Here is a 20,068-nt window from a genome sequence, read left to right as displayed (position 1 = left end):
CTTCGAACCTTCCACTCAAGGCAAACCTCCCTCTCAAGATAAGATAATAAGATAAGATAAGATATTCCTTTATTTATCCCCTTGGGGAAATTGACTATTTCACCTCTGGTCTGTTCAGGGCTATCGCCGGAACAAATATAAAAAGTGACCAGAGACAACGTGCCTCTAGCTATTATAGGACACAAATCCATCCACTGGCTGGTGCTGGTAGTACAATACATTTTTCTCATGGCCTGGTTGGGCTGACTGGAGGGAAACCATTTGCTTTCTCTTCGCTGAACTCTCAGCTTGTCTTGAGTTGGTATGTGACCTGCTATGTGTATCCTTTAAGCAAGATAGTGCAACCATAATAAGCTTATTATTGCACTGTGCTTCACTAGCATTTGTGCTCGTCATTGCTTACACTGATTTGATACAGACTGCAAGGAGCGTGGGAACATTTTGGGAGCGCAATGTTAAGGAAAGGCTTAATGAGCAAAGTTATTATGTGTGGGAAATGCAGTAACTGCAGCGGCCCGATGGAATGGATTTTCATTCCTGCAAGGGTGAGGGCATGTGCAGAAGAGAAGGGCTGTCTCTATTCTCGGTAATATTCTCAATTATATGAAACAGAAAGACAGGAGGACATGGAAGAATCAGGAGAGCTGTTCTGCCCTGCAGAAGCTAACCGCAGTAACTACGCGAACAGTGAAACTGAGAAAAAAGGCTTTGAAGTTATTTGACTATCCAGTGATTTTGTAGTTACTGCAATTCTTTATAGCCTTTTTCTCTCAAACAGATTAAACTCTGAAACGTTGTCACAAGATAAAACAGATATTGAGAAGTTACATCAGTTATAACTAGGGCTGGGCGATATGGCCAAAAATGATATCACGATATCGATAACGATATCATATCACTCTATATCTATAATTATCGATATTGTTATAAGTATTACATTTTCTTTTTCTTTTTTTCTTCTTTTTTTAAACAACAGATGTATGTTTATTTTGCAGCAATTCTTTGTCGTTGCCGCCATCTTTAGTGTTACAGCCCCTCACACTCCAGTTCTCAGGCTGCAGCTGGTTTGAAAGCGAAAGTAAACAGGCTTCTCTGCTGGCTGTGGCTCCAGGGGAGTTGAATAGTTCTGGCTCTGCTAGTTTCTTTTCTATCTTTTTGCGCTTTTTTGGTGGACAAACCACCGCACATGTGCACCGTGACTGGAGACTAGCTCTGCTAGCACACACATAGCCTACTGTGTACAGACGGTTTCAAACTGTATTTTAAATTAGAAAGCAAACAAAATAAAAAGAGAAAAAGAAATCTCAATTTGGTCAGTATTGTCATTTGGACAAGCAAAGCCATTACTTTAAGTTGCAGGCAAGAAAGACTAGTCTGTCCAATTTTTTTTAATTATCAATCGATATCGATTATTAAAATATATCGCGATAATTATCGTTATCGTTTTATCGCCCAGCCCTAGTTATAACTACATTTTGAAATTGTAGTTACTGCGGTTAGCTTCTGCAGGGCAGTATTGTGTAGCTCAGTCAGACCTGTGTGTCGCTGCTGTTTGACTGGTTTTAACTAGTTTGACCAAGTTTTAAATCAGATAAACCTGAGTAGTTGGCTTATAATGAATCTGGCTTTCATACGTATTTCATTGTGTAATTCTGAACATTGCTAGACCAAAACACATGACCCAAATGAATTTTGGGAAAAACACATCATGAACAGGAAGTGACGCATCACTCATGTTCACTCACGTTTGTCTGATTTTCACCAAACCTGACACACATGCTTGCTCCCTGATGACGAAGAGTGCACAGTTATGCGTGCCAATTCACAAAATGTTGTGCGCTATTCACAAATATCACATGATAGACATTACATTTGCCACAATGACAGATATTAGTGTGCCAGTGCCTCACAACAAATCACTCAGCTAGTGCTATAATCAGCCAGAGCACCCATCAGTGGTGCTATAATCAGCTAGAGTGCCCATCAGTGGTGCTCTAATCAGCTAGAGCGCCCATCAGTGGTGCTCTAATCAGCTAGAGAGCCCATCAGTGGTACTATAATCAGCTTGAGCAGTGGTTCTCAAACTGTGGTACGCGTACCACTAGTGGTACTTGGTGGTACTGCTGGTGGTACTTGAATTTCTTTTATAAAAAAAAAAAAAATATATATATATATATATATATATATATAATATATATATTAATTTTTTTGCAGTCAGGCCACTGAACTTAGAAGCATGCCAGGCCAGTGTTTTTAGTTGTGGTGGCGCGATAGTTAGATAACCTAAGTGGGGAACAACCAGGAGATCAATGTGACAGAGAGTAATGCAGTCTAAACAGTCATACATCTTTTATTCAGCCCTGATCATAACCATTTTTATTTTTAGATTTTTTTGTAATGTCAGATAAAAAACGAAATACTCCCACTTTTCTGAAAAGAGTTGTTGTTAAATCTGAGACCATCAGCTAGTGCTATAATCAGCCAGAGCACCCATCCGTGGTGCGTCTATACTTTCCACAACAAATTTGTGTTTCCGCGTTCGAGTTTTGTGCTCTGATTGGCCAGGTCATGTGACATGTGCGCCAATCGTGGGACGGCAAGTTCTGCGCCTATTTCCGGGTCGAACAGCCTGCAAACTACCTAACGCCTACGCCCTAGTTTATCACTGGTTAAGCTTAGGCGACTATTTTGCAGTTGGTTAAGGTTAGAGTTTGGAATCAGGGCAGGCGTTCTATGCTCTAAGACAAACTCTAACCTTAACCAACTTCGAAAGAGCGCCTAAGCTTAACCATCCAAAAACTTGCGGTCCCACGATTGGGCGTACATGTCACATGACCTGGCCAATCAGAGACGCGGAAACACGACTTTGTTGTGGAAAGTATTCAGGCATCCGTGGTGCTATAATCAAAGGTCAAAATGTACAACTTTGATAAGATATAACTTGTCCATTGTAAATCCAATTGAAACAGGACATCGTACAGATTTCCAGCTCTCCTTGGTCCGCGACATTCTCACTAGATAACTGCATAAAGATACAGTGCTCGGGTTGAAGTGCGTATCAAGGAAAGCAAGTAACTAGCAAGATTGATTGCGGCAGTATCATGAATCACATGCTTGTTATTTTTTTTATTTATTTTTTAGAAGGGACCAATGTTGTAATGTCAAAGATGTGTCTTTCCCTGGTGATTCACACCGTAGTTTTTTTGTCCTTCAGGTGAGCGGGCGGCTCGCGGGCGACCAGCATGACTGCCAACAAGAGTTCCCAGGCTGCGCCTCGAGCAGGAGGGGCTAAATCTCCCAGAGACATCCCTGACAGGTGAGTGACATCAGCAGTTGGAATGTCATTGTGGTCTCTGATGTCACATGTCGTCAGAGGTGCAGCCCATGTCAGTCATTGCTTCAGATTGGATTTTCACTTTTCAGCCAAAGGAGCGACGTACCTCCCCAAATGTCACCACAACACAACTTCATACACACAACCCTTGCTTCAGATGGAAAGAGAAAAAAAGAGTGATTGCTCATAAGGTTTTGGAAGGGTGAAGGCAACCATTAGAACCATTTGCTTCTGGGCGGCTAAGTGGCGCAGTGGGCAAGGCGCTCGCCACTAACGCAGGAGATGCTGGGTTCGAGCCCAGCTCTCGGCGTTGCTTCCGGCTTGGCTGGTCGTTCATACTAATACAATTGGCAGTATTAGGGGGTGGGAAAGCCGGTGGGTGGGGATTGGACGTTGTGGACAGCGACTCCTACAGGTCGGTTGGTGCGCCTGTACAGCAGAATCAGGAAGTATCGGGGGCAGCGTGAGCTAGGGCTGGGCGATATGGCCAAAAACGTTATCGTGATAAAATAATTAAATAATTTTCATATAACTCGATATCGATAATTATCGTCGATATACATTTCTTTCAAGTTTAATTAACTTCTTATGGCCGGCGCCGACGGGCTATTAATAGACTCACTTGTTTTGCTGCGTTAGAACGAAGAGTCGAAGATGTCATTACGAGACGAGTTGGAGAGCCGTCGCGTGTCGAGCCAACCCTTTGAGAAGCGTTGTGGCCGCGGCTTGAATTCTCCATGAATGTGTCCAAGTCCATAATCCATATAAATCCATTTTGTTATATCCAACACAGTCTGAATGAATGTTTCTTGTGATTATGCCGCGTGATTTCAAACCACCAAAACTGAATGTCTTGTCCCGAGTTGATGTCGTCATCAGTCCGCGAATGTTCTTCTACGCAGTAAACACGGCCCAGTGCATAGATTATTATATTCCACCAGGGGGCAACCTACCGCCACTGGATCATATGCATTATAAGAATGGACACAGTTAGCCAGAGCAAGCGGTGTATCCCACGACAATGTACTAACTATCATCCTAAAATACTCCGTTCCGCCGCAATACATTGCAACGACGTCCACCGCATACCCCACACTACTCTAACCATTACCCTCAGAATTCACGCCACACACCCACTCCGCACGTAAACTATAAAATAGCGGCGTGCAAGCTAATGATCCTAGCCAGCCTTGTTTCCTACCCAGAGATGCACCGTGGGTCTCCTTCGCTGTCGCCATCTCCTTCACTGATTGGTTGTTAGTGCGTGTGCTGATATCCAAGCTTGGAAAATCGATATATCGAAACTTTGCGACCACGTTTCATGTTTATTTCGAGGAAATAATTTATCGCAATGATTATCGTTATCGTTTTATCGCCCAGCCCTAGCGTGAGCCTCCCACGCGTTACTCCTCGCCACTGAGAGATCGCGCTGTGCAGGTGAAAAGATGCGACAGCTGCCTCCTCGTGTACCGGAGGGGACACGTGATGCAAGGCTTCGTCCACATTGCAGCCGACCAGTGGGAGGCATGGTATAGCAACGTTCAAGAATTGGATAGAATTGGATAATACGAAATTGGGATGGGAGAAAAATAGAAAACGGGGAGAAAAAGTAGATAAAAAAAGAACCATTTGCTTCTTTTAGAGGGCAACTAAAAAAATGGCTGAAGACCAACCAGTCATGTGACATATGTATTGTATTACTGTTATGTATTTGTAAGTTTTTTTTACTGTTTTTATGTGTCCTGTTTTTATGTATTTGTACATTTCTTACTGTTTCTATGAGTCCTGTTTTTATGTTTGGGGACAACGGATGGAAATGAGCCTTGTGCTAAATCCGGCAGTTTTTACACTCCACAGTGTAAAAATTTTGCATTGTGCCGTCCAAATAAACAAATAAATAAAAGAAAAAATTATAATTAAGAAAACAATCTTAAGATTTTATATGAATCTAGGGCGGCTGGGTGGCGCAGCGGACATTGCGCTCGTCACCTACGCAAGAGACACCGGGTTCGACTCCGGCTGTCGGCGTTGCCTCCGGCTTGGGCCAGCCGTCATACTAACTCAATTGGCAGAGTCAGCGGGTGGAAGTCGATGGGTGGTAATCTGGACGTTGTGGACAGCGACTCCTACAGGTCGGTTGGGGACGCCTGCACAGCAGAGACAGGAAATGGCGGGGGTAGTGTGAGCCTCCCACACGTTACACCTCGCCAATGAGAGTCCGCGCTGGGCAGGTGAAAAGATGTGACAGGCTGCCTCCTCGTGTATCGGAGGGGACACGTGATGCAAGGCTTCTATCCTCCCTACAACCGGCCAGTGGGGGGCATATGCGAGCAACATTCAAGACAGGGGAGGGGAGAATTGGCACAGCGGAATTGGGATGGGAGAAAAATAGAAAAATAAGAGAAAAAAGTGGATACAAAAAAAATATTTAATATGAATCTGATTCATGTAAATTAATCTGAATAGTAACGTCAAAGGAAATTGAATAATCCACACTAAGAGGAAGGAAGCCTTGTGATTCTACAGTGGATGTTAGAAAGGGGATGATAGTGGGTGCTCTCTCTTTCTCTCAATGTGTATTTATCTAGGTTGCTGGCGCCCATCCTGTATTGGTATGGTCAGCAAACAGGAAGTGGTCTGCGGTGAAATACACTGAAAGGAGTGGGAGCGAGGAACTAGGCTGTCACTGGCTCTCATCTCCATGCATGTGTGGTCAGCCCAGCTGAGGCCTTCCACTGCCAGCGCTGGGCTTGATTTTTAACTGGCTTGTTCCTGGCAGCCAGAAAAACAGCCCTCACAGAGGCCGGTCCCACCCCGGTCCCACCAAGCCCTGACTGGAGAAGAATCCGGTCCTTGTTTTACTTTCTGTGAGAAGGAAGTAGGGGTGTAACGGTACACAAAAACCACGTTTCAGTACGTACCTCGGTTTTGAAGTCACGGTTCGGTACAGGTATTTGGTACAGTGGGGGAAAGTTTGGCTTTCTATGTTCCACTCAGGGGTGATGTAGTGTGCAGTAACAAACTGTACTTGTAGGGCTGTCAACGAATATTCTATATTGAAATTAATAATCGACTTGTAAAAAAAAAATATATATATATATAATATATATATATATATATATATAATCAAAGTCAATGTAATATGAGTAAGAATAAGAGTATTCAACTTGCTGAGTGACCCAGTTTCAACTTGTGGAGTGACATTCGGACATTCCCCCCCCCCCGGGTTTGGCGACCTCAGAGGGTTCAGGTTTTACTGTAATTACATTTAACACTAGTTCACAGTAGTGAGTCATTAATAGCAAGGCATGCAGATAACCTTTCCGGCAATAAGCCATAATGGTGACAAGTGGCATGGTGGTGTAGTGGTTAACACTGTCGCCTCACAGCAAGAAGGTCCAGGGTTCGATTCCCGCTTGGGGACCAGGTTTCCGCGATGCCAGGTACCCAGGTGGGGTATCTCCCAGGCCTTTCTGTGTGGAGTTTGCATGTTCTCCCCCCGTGCTCGCAAGGGTTCCCCCCCCCCCCCCCCGATAAGAGAAACCCAATGGAAAAACATGCAAACAGATCGCTAATGCTGTCGCGTCCGTGACGAAGACTGGCAGGAGCACTTGGATGGTCCCCGGGCGTGGCTCACGCCACAGCCCTCGTCTGCTCCCGGCTGCCCTTGGGGGGGGAGGACGACGGGATGGGTTAAGCGCAGAGGAGAATTGCATCGGTAATCCTACAAAAACAATGCATGGTGTGTGTGTGCTAACCGTGTGTGCTAACCGCTAACATTGAGGATAATTGCATGCCAATTAAAGCCCTCTGCGACAGGTCCTGCATTATGCATTATTATGGGTTCTGAACTTCACCAGCAAATCTAATTCCTTAGCTGCCAAAGCAGTTTTTGTTGTGTCTGTTGAAGGACCTGCCTTAATAAAAATAATAAAATATATAAGTATGCTTAATAATAATAATAATAAAGTATGTCCACTTCTCTACTCTCTGTAGAGCAACAGTTGCAGAGAATTACTCTTGTGAAGTTACCGTGTGGATCAATTTGTAGGTCCCTTGTTGCAGCGATCAAACTACATCCGACTACATCAGGGAAGGATGTTATTTCTGAAGGAGGTTTGGTTCTTCGGTCCAAACTTGGGATGTATCATTGATATTAGTCCAACCCGGGCTTGGCTCTGTGTTCTCCTAAGATACAATTGTTGCATCAGAGTAACTCTGGGTAAAACCAGAACCAGATGGTCTTCACCATGTTCCTGGATCTTTTGTTGTTTTATTTTATAGTACACATTGTCCTCAAATGGCCTAGTCTCTCCTGTTTTTACAGTTTGCATCATTCAAATTTAACCCATGAATTGGTTGATGCAGTTTATGATTAATATTTGAATCAACTGCAAAGTCCTTTCTTACCACAGTTAATATAATACTTAAAGGAACACGGCAACATTTGGGAAATTAGCTTACCGTCTTCTCCAGGGAGAGACAAGAAGATAGATACCAGTTTCCTCTCTGTGCGTTCAGTAGAAAGCTATCTGGCTGCATGTTAGCCTAGCTTAGCACAATGAATGGAAGCGAACATGGCCGGTTAGCCATCGGGAGAGGTGTTAGTTGGACAATGCCTAGGCTAACCGGCACTGTCCGCTTCCATTCATTGTGCTAAGCTAGGCTAACGTGCAGCCAGATAGTATATCTGTATGTCATGTTGTCATAAATGTCATGATTAGATTAGATGATCAGATTAGATTTTTATATCTGTATATCTGTATGTTGTGTATGTCATAAATGTCATTATGAATTGAAAATGGGGGACCCTGATGTAAACAAGATGAAAGTGTTTCTCTGGTCTGCATCCCCTTAACAATTGTGTGTATTGAGCTGTACTGTACTGTACCCATTCTGCAATCTGTTAATTAAAGTTTTCAATCAATCAATCAACAGTGGCGAATATTCATGCGGGCCAAGGGAAGCCAAGCTTCCCCAAAAATATATATATAAAAAAATAAGAATATTTAAAAAAAAAATTATAGTTTACAATAATTAATAAAATCATTCTTTTTCATCTCTGTGTTATAATAATTTTCTCCCTCCTGGGTTAGGGTTAGGGTCTCACATATTATTAGCCAATAAGATTCGAGCTTAATTCAATGGGTTGGTCTTAGCGCCTACACCTTAACACTGCCGCAGCCTGGGACTAGGTTAGGGAAGCACTCTATTCTTCTTCAAATTTGGCGCCTGGTCCAGAAAGTTCCCACCAGATTGACCAATCAATAGCTTTCTACTGAACGCACAGAGAGGAAACTGGCATCTATCTTCTTGTCTCTCTCTGGAGAAGACGGTAAGCAAATTTCCCAAAATGTTGTTGTGTCTTTTTAAACTATGGTCTGTAATGAAATTAAAAGCGCCTTGGTTGATTTGTTTACATTACACATAGGTCTCAAATTAAACAAGTCTAATAAGTGGTGGGAAACACCCCACAAAGAGGACAAGAGATTTGTTCATTTTAAATGATAATATGTTTATGTATATATGTATCTGAAAATATTGACGATTAAGATTACTTAATGCTCATGTGAACCATTCTCTCTGAGATTTCCAGACAGATTCACTCATATTTTGCTCGAAAAAAAGAGGCCCAATGCAAGAAACCGATAGTGAAGATAAAAAAAAAATCTTGACAGTTTTTTAGATGCACTTACTGTGTTAACTGTGTTGGAGCCTAGAGGAGGCTCAAGGAAAGAGTAATCTGATACTAAAACATGGGCAGAAATGCTCCCTCGTGTATCGTCACCTGGAGGCGCTGGATTCTCTTGGAAAAGGACGTGAGTGAGTCGGTGTGCGCAGAGTAGAATCCCAGCCAGGTAGAGCCTGCAGCTCCCCAGGTGTTGCAGCCATCTCCCCAAACCGTGGTGTGGGAAACAGGGCAGGGCACGAGGTGTGAAGTGAGATCTGTCCCAACCTGCATCCCTGCATCACCATCCCTCAGCTCTCCTGCCTGTCCCAGCGCTTGTTATTCTAACCGTGGCTGACATCAGATATTTCGCAAGAGTCAGCACGTTGCCAAGTCGTGACAGAGTTCCTGAAAAGATGATGAGTGTTTTTAGGTGTCTGGGAGCTGTAAGGAAAAGTCAGTCTCGTCTCTGGAAGCCTCGAGTGAGGTCCCGCAGCGAAGGGCGAAAAGGAGTGCGTGCGGATGCCGCTGGTGTAGTCAGCAGTGAGCATGGGACTGGCAACGCGTTTTGTACAGTCAGTTGGCAGCAGGCGAAGGGTCATAGAGGGAGAAAAGCTCTGAGGACTAGAGTGGAACAGTGATACTGGCTGAGGTAAGGCTGTATATCTCTTTCTCTTGTGTAGTGGATTCCCAAGGCTTTATGTGTGTGGGGTCCACATAAATTCTCCCCCCAAATCATTTTAATTATGGGGGGGGGAATCCACACATGGATTTTTTAAGCATAGATCTGTATTTGTTTTGGCTTTGATTTGGATTTCACGTTTGCCAAAGTTATGTCAAATGACTGGGTATTTTCCATTGGTTATTTTACATAAGTGGTCAAAGGTTTTATGACGGCTATTATCTTAGAAATACATTTAGAACTTTAAGGTCATTCTTAAAGCTTTTCTCTCTTTTTTCTTTTCTTAAGTTGTTTTTCATTTATGTCATTTATTTTCCTTCCATAAACTTGGAAAGAAACAATTAATCACCCTAAAAGCTGAACATACCTGAGATGGCGATAATCCACGTTTCGTTCCTCTCAATGTACAAACCTACAGGATTAAATTGATGAAAGATTAACGGATTAAACCTATACTGCCCTAGCCTCTTTCAAGCTATTGATGTTTAATGAGCTTGAAGGTATTTTTTCATCCATGGTAATCTTATTGTTAGATTTCTGACAGCCTCTCCCCCCAACACACTCCTCTCTCTTTCTGTTTTGTCTCAGGTGCCAGTCCACGTCCCCGCCTCCCATTCTCTGGGCCAACCAGGGGCGGTGCCACCAGCCTCTTCTCAGAGACAGCGAGGACTCTGGGAAGCAGAGCAGGTACGTCAGGACCGACGGCAGGCTATTGGGCCACGGCGGCTGGAGCAGCAGGACCACTACCCTGTGCAGTGGCGCCTCTCCCTCTTCCGACTTTGACTCCCACAGCCGACTCACCAAGTGCAATAGCATCGGCTGCCTGGAGAACAAGCTCTCCATCTACAAGCCCTCGGCTCCGGGCCAGGTACAAGAGGAAAGTCACGGTGCCCAGGAGCAGAAGGAGACCCTGAGACACGAGGAGCTCCCCGAAGCGGACGGACTTAACGGTAGGTCCCTGAGCTGGAGTACCCTCTCGCTGGGACCCTCCCCCGCCCAGGGCCACAAGCGCGCCCTCTCCCTCAGCCGCACGGCAACGGGCGCTTCCTCCGCCGCCATCCGCAAGAAGATCTCGGAATGGGAATGTCGGAGGGTGAGTCTGCCTAGGATGAGCCTGTGTCTGGAGAAAAGGCCAGGTGAGCGAGTGGGGGGCAGCGAGGGCTGTCCCAGCCTGATCTCCTCTCCCTGCAGCGAGAAGACCTTTGACTTCAAGGGGATCCGGAGAATGAGCACGGCGTTCTCAGAGTGTTCCTACACGGAGACTGAGGAGGAGGAGACCGCCGCGGACAAAGAAGGCCCGGGACGCTTTCAGAAGAGGCTCGGCAAAACGGACGCTTCCGGAATATACCTTCGCTCCTTGTCTGCTCGGAAGGAGAAGTCGGCGGTCCTCAATAGGATACAAAAGATAGAGCAGGTCTTGAAGGAAAGCCCAGGCCAGGCCCCGCCACAATATCTGGACAACTGCTACGCTCCAGACAAGACGAGGCAGAGGTCTTTCATGATGGGCGGACTCGAGGACTTGGACAGCGCATGCACTAGTAAGCGTAGCAGTATCTGCTCGGTGGCCACAGAACCAGACGTCCTCCTGGTCTCTGATAAGCTTTCTAAACTCAGACAGAGGTTCAGCGTGAGCTCAGCGCGGTCTGAGAGTCCGGAGCCCGCCAGCCCACAGACCCCCGCCGGGGGTGCCCCAGTCAACCCCCTGCCCAAACCCAAACGCACTTTTGAGTACGATGCCAAGCGAAACCAGAAGGGCATTTTTTCAACCAATGGACTACCTCCCGGCAGAGCCGCTGAGTCCCCCCCGCCCTTGCCCTCGACCCCGGCCCCCACCGTGACACGAACCCCCACGGCGGAGGGGAGCCCCCCCCGGAGACTCCAGGATAGGTGAGACAAGAATGCCAATGTTCTGCAGGGATGTGTTGAAGTGGGAATTAGGGCTGACCTTCGAATTTAAAAAAATAAAATTATTCGAAGCTTCGAGATTAAAAAATAAATAAAAATATTATTAATTTTTTAAAAGAAATCTTTTTTTTTCTTCTTTTTTCTTTTTTATGTTGTGGGACTTGTACAGCACTTTGTTCAACTTTGTCACTGCTGTAAAGTTTAAACCTTTTTAAATCTTAGACAAACGAAAAACTTTCATGAAATATTGTAAGCCGTCATTTGAGGCTTTATAAAAGCAGCACAATGAACACAAATCTGTCAGTGCCGAGTCCGACCTCATCTTAAATAATAAACAGCATTGCTTGTTGTAATTAACACTTTGGGTGCCGGGAAACGCCTAAACACGTCATTCCCGGCCATGCTCAAGTTGCCGAAGACGCCTTACAGCGTCTTTAATATCAATATTTCAAAAATCTGGGATCGGATTCATATGTCCCCTCCGCTGGCCTGAGATCCACCAGGAGGACCCACTGAGCTCTCTGGCGGTTCAGGAGCGCCATCTGGTGGCCGATCGGCGCAATCGCTTAATAGGAAGTGCCGTAGAGGTTGTGCTGGACGGCCGTATTACTTCCGGGCACTAGCTAATAGGTCCCGGGACTCGATCTCGACACACTACATAGCGATCGATTGCCAATAACTCGATAAACAACATGATTTGGACGTATATACCATTATACAAGCTGGAGATGGACCGGGTAAATCTACATCCCATAATGATAAAATTTCTACTCTACGATGATCGCCCAATGGCGCGCGGAGACTGGGGTGAGTTTTAGCGTGTAAAGTTACCGTCTTCGATACTAACTGCTATTATCAACATTTGACCCACATTAGATGATTGGTATAACGCTGCCCACGGAATTATAAACGCCCCCTAGCCCATCCGGTCAACATCAGATGACGTGTAGTAACTTCTAGAAGTACGTCTAGTTGGAATTTTTTATATCGCGCTGATTGCCATAAAACTGTATTGCATCATCAATATAATGTATTTGGGGCTATAGATCACGTTCTGGAGAAAGCTGCAGAAAGAGATGAAAACATACTTATACATTAGACCATACTTTACTATGAATATGTGAATGAAAAAGTTTAACGTTGCTACACAATGAACAATACATATAGGACTTTGAATGGGCCCTAATAATGGCAATGTAGCAATAGAATTTAAAAAGTTATAGCCCTGCAAAGAAGGGGACTTTCTCTATAGACAAATAGAGCCGGCAACCTACGGTTGATAATGAATTTAACCCATGGCAGCCAAAGTGTTAACAAAGAGAGGCAGAGTTGATCTTGCAATTTTATTTTCATATTCGAATCCCATGCCCATCGAACGAAGCTTCGAAGTATTTAAGACAGCCCTAGTGGGAATGCATCGGTTCACACAATTTGAATGCCTGTTTTTAGCTTTGACTTCATTAGTCCATGCATGGTGAACTCTCTTTAGACAGTGCAGCGTGTGTGGCGCTCTTCCTGAGAACAGCCCCGGGGAGCTGGAGGCGCTGGTTTACGTTGCTTCCTACACGGCGCTACGTGAACAACGCCCGCTGCAGTAAAAACACAGGGGCCATGTTTTTTTAGACCCCTTAGGAGCTCTACATTTGACAGCAGATCATTTATTTTCCTTGAAGTTTGACACGTCTTAACATGTGCAGAGAAGTCTTCTCGGGTATTAGGATGACAGGCATGGCTTTTGCTTTTCTTGGTGATGTGACTGTATTTCTGGTAGGTTATTGGCTTCTGTGTCCAGTTCTAGTATAATAGGCTGGTTGCGCTTTACTCTACAGTAGTTATATCCCCAAATGACAGTGTCAGGGATATTGTGGATTTACCCTGACTGCTGCCACCGCCGCAGATTTTTTGCGTGGGTGCCTTCACTTGGAATAGCTTTCATTCCATTTATAACCCCTGTAGGGTGAACTCTATTGGTTTTGACCCCATGCCTTTTCCTCTAGTGTCACCATCAGTCCAAATCTTCAATTATCGAATTAGTGTATCTCCAATAGCTTTCATTCAAATCTTTTCAAATTTGCTGTGTACATTCTTGACCCCTAGAGGAAGAAGCCTGTTGATTTTGGTGACCCCATGACCTTTCCTCTAGTGCCCCCATGAGTCCAAACCGTCATGTTTTGAACGCGATACCTCTAATAACATTCATTTAAATATTTTTTAATTGGCCAAACTTTCAATATTTGAATTAGTGTATCTCGAATATGGGCCAGACAAGTCTTCTTTAACTCATTGGACGCCACGGATTAGCCTCATCCTGTAGTAGCTACCGCCACAGCTGTAAACGATGGGAGTCGCTCACCTTGTTTGCAGGGCTATAACTATTTAAATAATATAGCTATGTATGCAATACTATGGCCCATTTGACATCGAGTATCTATCGTTCAAGATGTGAAAAAGTAATATTTTTTCCATCCATACATTCCCGTTTTATACCGTGGTGAATATAAGTATGGTTTTAGAGCGGCTTAGGGTAATTCCTGGGAGGCTAGTATTATGCGATGCATATTATACTTAATCCATTGGCATTTCGTCCCTATACATGCTACAATAAAAAATGTAAATGCATATGATCGGTATATTATGTTCCATCATGCATTCATGAAAGGTAGTTTCTGATTAATTGATTGTCAATAACGGCATTCGTTAGTACAACAGCATTGATCAGGGCGATGGCTATGAAAACAATGCACTACCAAGCTGAAATTGACGTTAAATTGCTCTTACCTGTGGCCGATGAGATTCCAAAAAAAATATTCCAATTATTTGATTGCCATCTACTAGATCGTATGTCCATTTGGCTTACGCCATAACCCCTCACAGCATAATTAATTGGGCGTCCCGAAAATCGGGTATACCCTTCGGTCCAGGCTACTCGAAAACTCCACCCGGAGGAATTTCAATGATACACAGAGTCACAAAGGAAGTGCAACATCGGCTGCATACCACCAGGCGCGGTATTGGACCTTTGCGATCTCAGACACATTACATATGGTACCACAGCCTTCCTGGATGATTTATGAATGGAAATAGCGAATAAAAGAAATAACGATCAAATAACGAGTATACTCATTGTTGGCATTATTCAATTGGCGGCCAATAACGAGTATACTCGTCGTTGGTGGGGAATGAGTAAAACAAGTCAAGAAGAAACATCACAATAAGTAAAAAAAACAACAACAAAAAATCACCAGGAAATCCAAAATAAATGTAAAATAAATAAATAAATGCAACGCTAGTCCCAGACATACCCCAGCGAAGGTAAGGAAAAACTCACAAAAAAAAGCACCACAGGCGATGTGGAGGAGAGAAATCTTAGAATGGCCATTCAAGGGGGGATCCCCCTTCTTGGATGTCGGTGATAGTAGTGTTGCTATGGAGGATCGATGGGTGGAGAATAAAACTGGCGAATAGTTGGTATATGTACATATACGTGTAATAAAACACAGCTAGTATGAAAATAGGATAAAGGCTAAATGTCAAGGCTCGGAGCTCAAAATATCAGTCATATTTCGTTTGCACACAAGTATGTATTCCGTCCGGATCCATTTGAAGTATGGGGGTGACGTAGAGAGGATCGTATCATCTTGGCCATCACCACGAGACATCCACTCACAGAGAGACAGGGAGACGGGGACAGGCGTTAGACAGTTTGTGTGTTTGTGGTGGGTGGACATAGGAGCAATAGATACATGTAGTAAGCATATATTATGTGAATAGAATAGAAGTACTTAACCCACCTGGAATTATTGGAAAAACACTTCTTTCCCTACTCCCCCTAGCCTGTTCACCTGATTCTCATCAAATTTATTCCGTCTAACATCTTAAAATGTGTCATTTTAGATAATTGTTAGGCCAAACGACCGGGAGATCCAATCACATTTCTGAAAAACACAGGAAACTATTCATTACTTGTCTGCAGTGATGGGAATAACGGCGTTATAAATAACGGCGTTACTAACGGCGTTAGTTTTTTCAGTAACGAGTAATCTAACGGATTACTCTTCCAATCTTAATAACGCCGTTACCGTTACTGCCAAAAAATGCCGCCGCGTTACTATGATTGAAGCAGTTTTATTCATCAGACAGATCTCTGCGCCAACACACACACACGCCGCGCATCGCCAACACACACACACAAGCCGCGCATCGCCAACACACACACACACACACACGCCGCGCATCGCCGACACACACACACACACACACACACGTCGCGCATCGCAGAAACACACACACACACACACACATGTCGCCAACAAACAACAACAGCAACATTGGACTCACGCTGATCAAATAAAAAAAATAAACATACTTTTTCGGACTGATCATCTGAGCTCCTCTCCAGTTAAATCCAAATAATCCTCTGCCATTGTTGTAATATGTCATCTGTTCTCTAGTATTTAGTCTCGTGCAGTTAAATCCTCTCTAGAAGGGAAAGTGAAACTTACCAAGCCTATAAGTTGTTAAAGGGGCAGTAGGCAATTAATTTACTCTGGATGCCTGAACACAGAATGACACCAGAATCACTGACTACCACGGCAAGCCTATATAAAATTATTCTATTTAATAATAATAATTATAATAATGATCATAAATATAATATATAAAAAAAAAGTTATTAAAAAAATGTATTATATTAATAATAATAATTATAAAAATAAATTCCCTGTTGTACCGAACTCGTACCGAACCGTGACCCCAATACCGAGGTACGTACCGAACCGTGGCTTCTGTGTACCGTTACACCCCTAATCTATTGTGTTTGTATTTGTATGATCCACTATATAAACATAGTAATTATAATATCTACATATACATGGCATTTGATTGGAGGCTAGTCTCACTTAGTCCCACAGCAACATTAAAATAGTTTAGATTTGTGTATGTTGTTTATGTAAAAACTAGTTACTTTTATAATTTGTAACTGAGTAAGTAATTTAGTTACTTTTTGGAAGAAGTAACTAGTAACTAGTTACTTTTTAAAAGTAACTTGCCCAACACTGCAAAGGTCTGATTTACACAGAACTTGCTATTCTCATGAAACTAAAAACATGAATTAGTCCTCAACAGCTCGGATTAGGTATAAAGTTGAAAAATAAGATGAAAGATTGTCTTCCACTTCTCTTCTCATGTGTGATATAGTTTCTCAAAAGGACAACACCTAAATAGGGTAATTAAAAAGCGTCTTACAGTAGACACCTCGTTTATCTTCCCATTATTAATGTTTCATACTGTACTAACATCTCAGGTTACCCAGCTCTATACATGCTCGAGGCCTCAAAAAAAGGGTTGTTTCAACACCATCCAAGCAGCACCTTCTTCTTTCTAATGCTGCATCACCACTAGCTTCCTTCAGTCTGGAAGACATGCACGGATAGTGAAGTGCCCATCCTTCTTTGTTATGTTCTGTAATATGTAGCCATTGTTTGTTTGTTTGTTTGTTTGTTTGTTTGTTTGTTTGTTTGTTTGTTTATTAACACAGTTAAACAGAAGTAAAAACAATACATAATAAGTTATAACGATTGTGAAGGAGAAGTTAGAAGCCTAGAGGCTTATCAAGAACTTCCCCTAAAATCAAACATACAAAAATAGAAAAATATGCATATTATAAAATACCAGAATACATTCAAAGGATACGTGTTAATACAAACATACATACACACAGTACATACATACTGTATACTGCGTACATAATAATATATAATGCCATTATAGCTGAATACTCTATTGTTTACAGTCCTCGTTCCTTATCCCCTTCGAATGGCCTTCGGAACCCGGCATGTTTAGTCCAATGAGCAAGGCCATCTTCCTGATGAGCGGGGGAGGTCCTTCTTAATGTCCCCGACTTGGACTCTGTGTTTAACATTCTTGTGGCTCGTGCTGCAGTTCCAAGACCACACTGTAAAGCCATGCGTCGCCTACTGGAAAGATACGAGTGAGTTCACGGCACCAAACGTAACGGACCTCCCACCCAACCAGACGCACAGCATCCAACAGCACACAGGCCTAGTCAGAAATACATGTTCTGTTTAGCTGTGGACTATCAAGAGTGACTTTCCGATTAGAGCGAATACGTTACTGTTCGCATTATTAGATTGGTGTTTCTCCACAGCTAGTGTCCCATGTGCCTCTCCGCGCTTCTCCCCGGGTCTTTTATAATTGGCAGCTTTAGCTTTCCGGGCTGCAGCTGTGGGTTGGGACATATTTTGGTGTTCCTCTGAACATTAGGAGTTTCCTTTTTATCTACTGAGGTGGTCCTTTTCTCACGGTAATCGGCCAGTGGAAGACGCTATGCTAGGCGTAAGTCAGACCTTCTGGACTGTCCTCTACTACTGTCACCACTTGGAAGACCTTTCCTCTCTTCTTTTCCCCTGATCCTTATTTCCTGTTGATCTCTCTCTCCTCTGTCTGCCCTCCTACTTACTGCCTCCCCCCCCTTCCCCTTTTTTTGCTTTCTCTTTCCAGGGAGTCCTGTGAGTCGGAGGACGCCGCGAGCGTGCCGTCCTCGTACCCGTCGTCCTCGCCCACGGAGAACGGCACCGTCGCCACGGAGACCCGCAGTCGGCCCAGTTCCAAAAGCACTTTAGAGGAGAACACCTATGAGGACATAGTGGGTAAGCGTGACACCGTAGAGGACCATGGAGACGCTTGGTAGGGGGCGTGGCCTCCTGGGTTATGTGATCTGGACCCTGGGTTCTTTAGTTTGTTTATGTTATGTAGGCTATAGTGTATTTCTTTTTTAAACAAGCGCAGATTTGCAATAGCTGCGGCCTTTTTGCGATAGGCCTCTCCCGTTGCGACCCCCCCCTTTAGCCAATTGGCATGCACACACACACACACACACACACACACACACACACACACACACACACACACACACACACACACACACACACACTTGACCTTCATGCCCAATGTCAGCCTCCTAGGGCGAAACCTGTGGCCGCTGGAGGGTATTAAACCTGGTATTGTGACGTTCTAAGAATATTAAATCAGATTTACTCATTCTCCTCACCATCCTACTGTATGTCTTTAATATTCTTGTCATTCTTCACTTCCCTTGAATAAATCATAATTTGGTTGTGGCTAGAGGATTTGACAGTTATATAGTTACACAGTTTAGCTATGCTAAAGCTCAACTTGAGCACCGATGATCATTTAACTCGTACGCTCTGCAGCCTTGTGAGTGATTATAGCTCCTAACTGGACGGTGACACTCTGCTCTTATCTTCTCATCTAAAATGATACAGTGACTATGAGGTTAAAGCACAGACAGCTTTTCATCTGTTCTGGAAAGTTAAAGAGTCACTGTGCGCTACGCTTTCTCTGCATAGTTTCACCGATTCAAACGTGCCAAAAAGTAGCCTATTTGGGCAAATAGATTTTCTAAATGTCGTCAGAAATGTGCAACACGCAGAACTTCAGAAGTGCACCGTAAACTCTGGTGCTTTCTCAGTCAACAAATCAAACTAATTAGATTTCATTGTATGACAAATACCCATAAATTAAATCTGAGCGTCTGTACTTTAACCCCTGTACTTTGCTTTCATCTTCGTTTCTCTACATCCAAAGTTAATAGAGTGGAAGAAGATCAAAATCACGCAGCCGTAAAGAAAACGCGCCTCTGTCCAAGAAACCTCCGCAGCTCGCTGTGTTGTCGACGCGTTGTGCTCGTCCGACGTGGCTCCTCACACGCTGCTGTTTTCACGGACATAGTTTTGTGTCTTTATATAGTAAAGCGGGGCCAACTCATATAGTTCTCTGGCCTCAGAGTGACAAAGTGAGTCTATGAAATACTGGGCATGTTTAAAAGCCAAATTCCTTTCCGCTGGGAAATGACAAGGCCTTCTGCCCAGGCAGGGGAAGTGCCAGTCCTTCCAGGCAGTGAAGTGCCAGTCCTTCCAGGCAGGGAAAGTGCCAGTTCTTCCAGGCAGTGAAGGTGCCAGTTCTTCCAGGCAGGGAAAGTGCCAGTTCTGCCCAGGCAGGGAAAGTGCCAGTTCTTCCAGGCAGTGAAGTGCCAGTCCTTCCAGGCAGGGAAGGTGCCAGTCCTTCCAGGTAGGGAGAGTGCCAGTCCTTCCAGGCAGGGAGAGTGCCAGTCCTTCCAGGCAGTGAAGTGCCAGTCCTTCCAGGCAGTGAAGTGCCAGTTCTTCCAGGCAGTGAAGTGCCAGTCCTTCCAGGCAGTGAAGTGCCAGTCCTTCCAGGCAGTGAAGTGCCAGTTGTTCCAGGCAGTGAAGTGCCAGTCCTTCCAGGCAGTGAAAGTGCCAGTCCTTCCAGGCAGTGAAGTGCCAGTCCTTCCAGGCAGTGAAGTGCCAGTCCTTCCAGGCAGGGAAAGTGCCAGTTCTGCCAGGCAGGGAAAGTGCCAGTTCTGCCAGGCAGGGAAAGTGCCAGTTCTGCCAGGCAGGGAGAGTGCCAGTCCTTCCAGGCA

The 20,068-nt window shown here is 44.2% G+C and overlaps 1 protein-coding gene across 1 annotated transcript in view; it reads left to right on the top strand.

The window, feature by feature from the left end:
• Positions 1-20,068, top strand: part of dennd2b (DENN domain containing 2B) — a 112,858-nt gene that overhangs the window by 38,211 nt on the left and 54,579 nt on the right. Inside the window, exons 2-4 of the mRNA XM_084308247.1 lie at positions 3,215-3,316; positions 10,273-11,571; positions 18,109-18,257. Of these exons, the coding sequence (XP_084164373.1) occupies positions 3,243-3,316; positions 10,273-11,571; positions 18,109-18,257 (1,522 nt within the window). The 5' untranslated portion in view covers positions 3,215-3,242. The remainder of the gene's footprint in view (positions 1-3,214; positions 3,317-10,272; positions 11,572-18,108; positions 18,258-20,068) is intronic.

Source organism: Notolepis coatsorum, assembly GCF_963971535.1.
Source record: "Notolepis coatsorum genome assembly, chromosome: 2".
In the NCBI taxonomy this organism is placed as follows: Eukaryota; Metazoa; Chordata; class Actinopteri; order Aulopiformes; family Paralepididae; genus Notolepis; species Notolepis coatsorum.
Note: the sequence above shows the minus strand (reverse complement) of the source record. Positions and strands in the feature narration are given on the sequence as shown.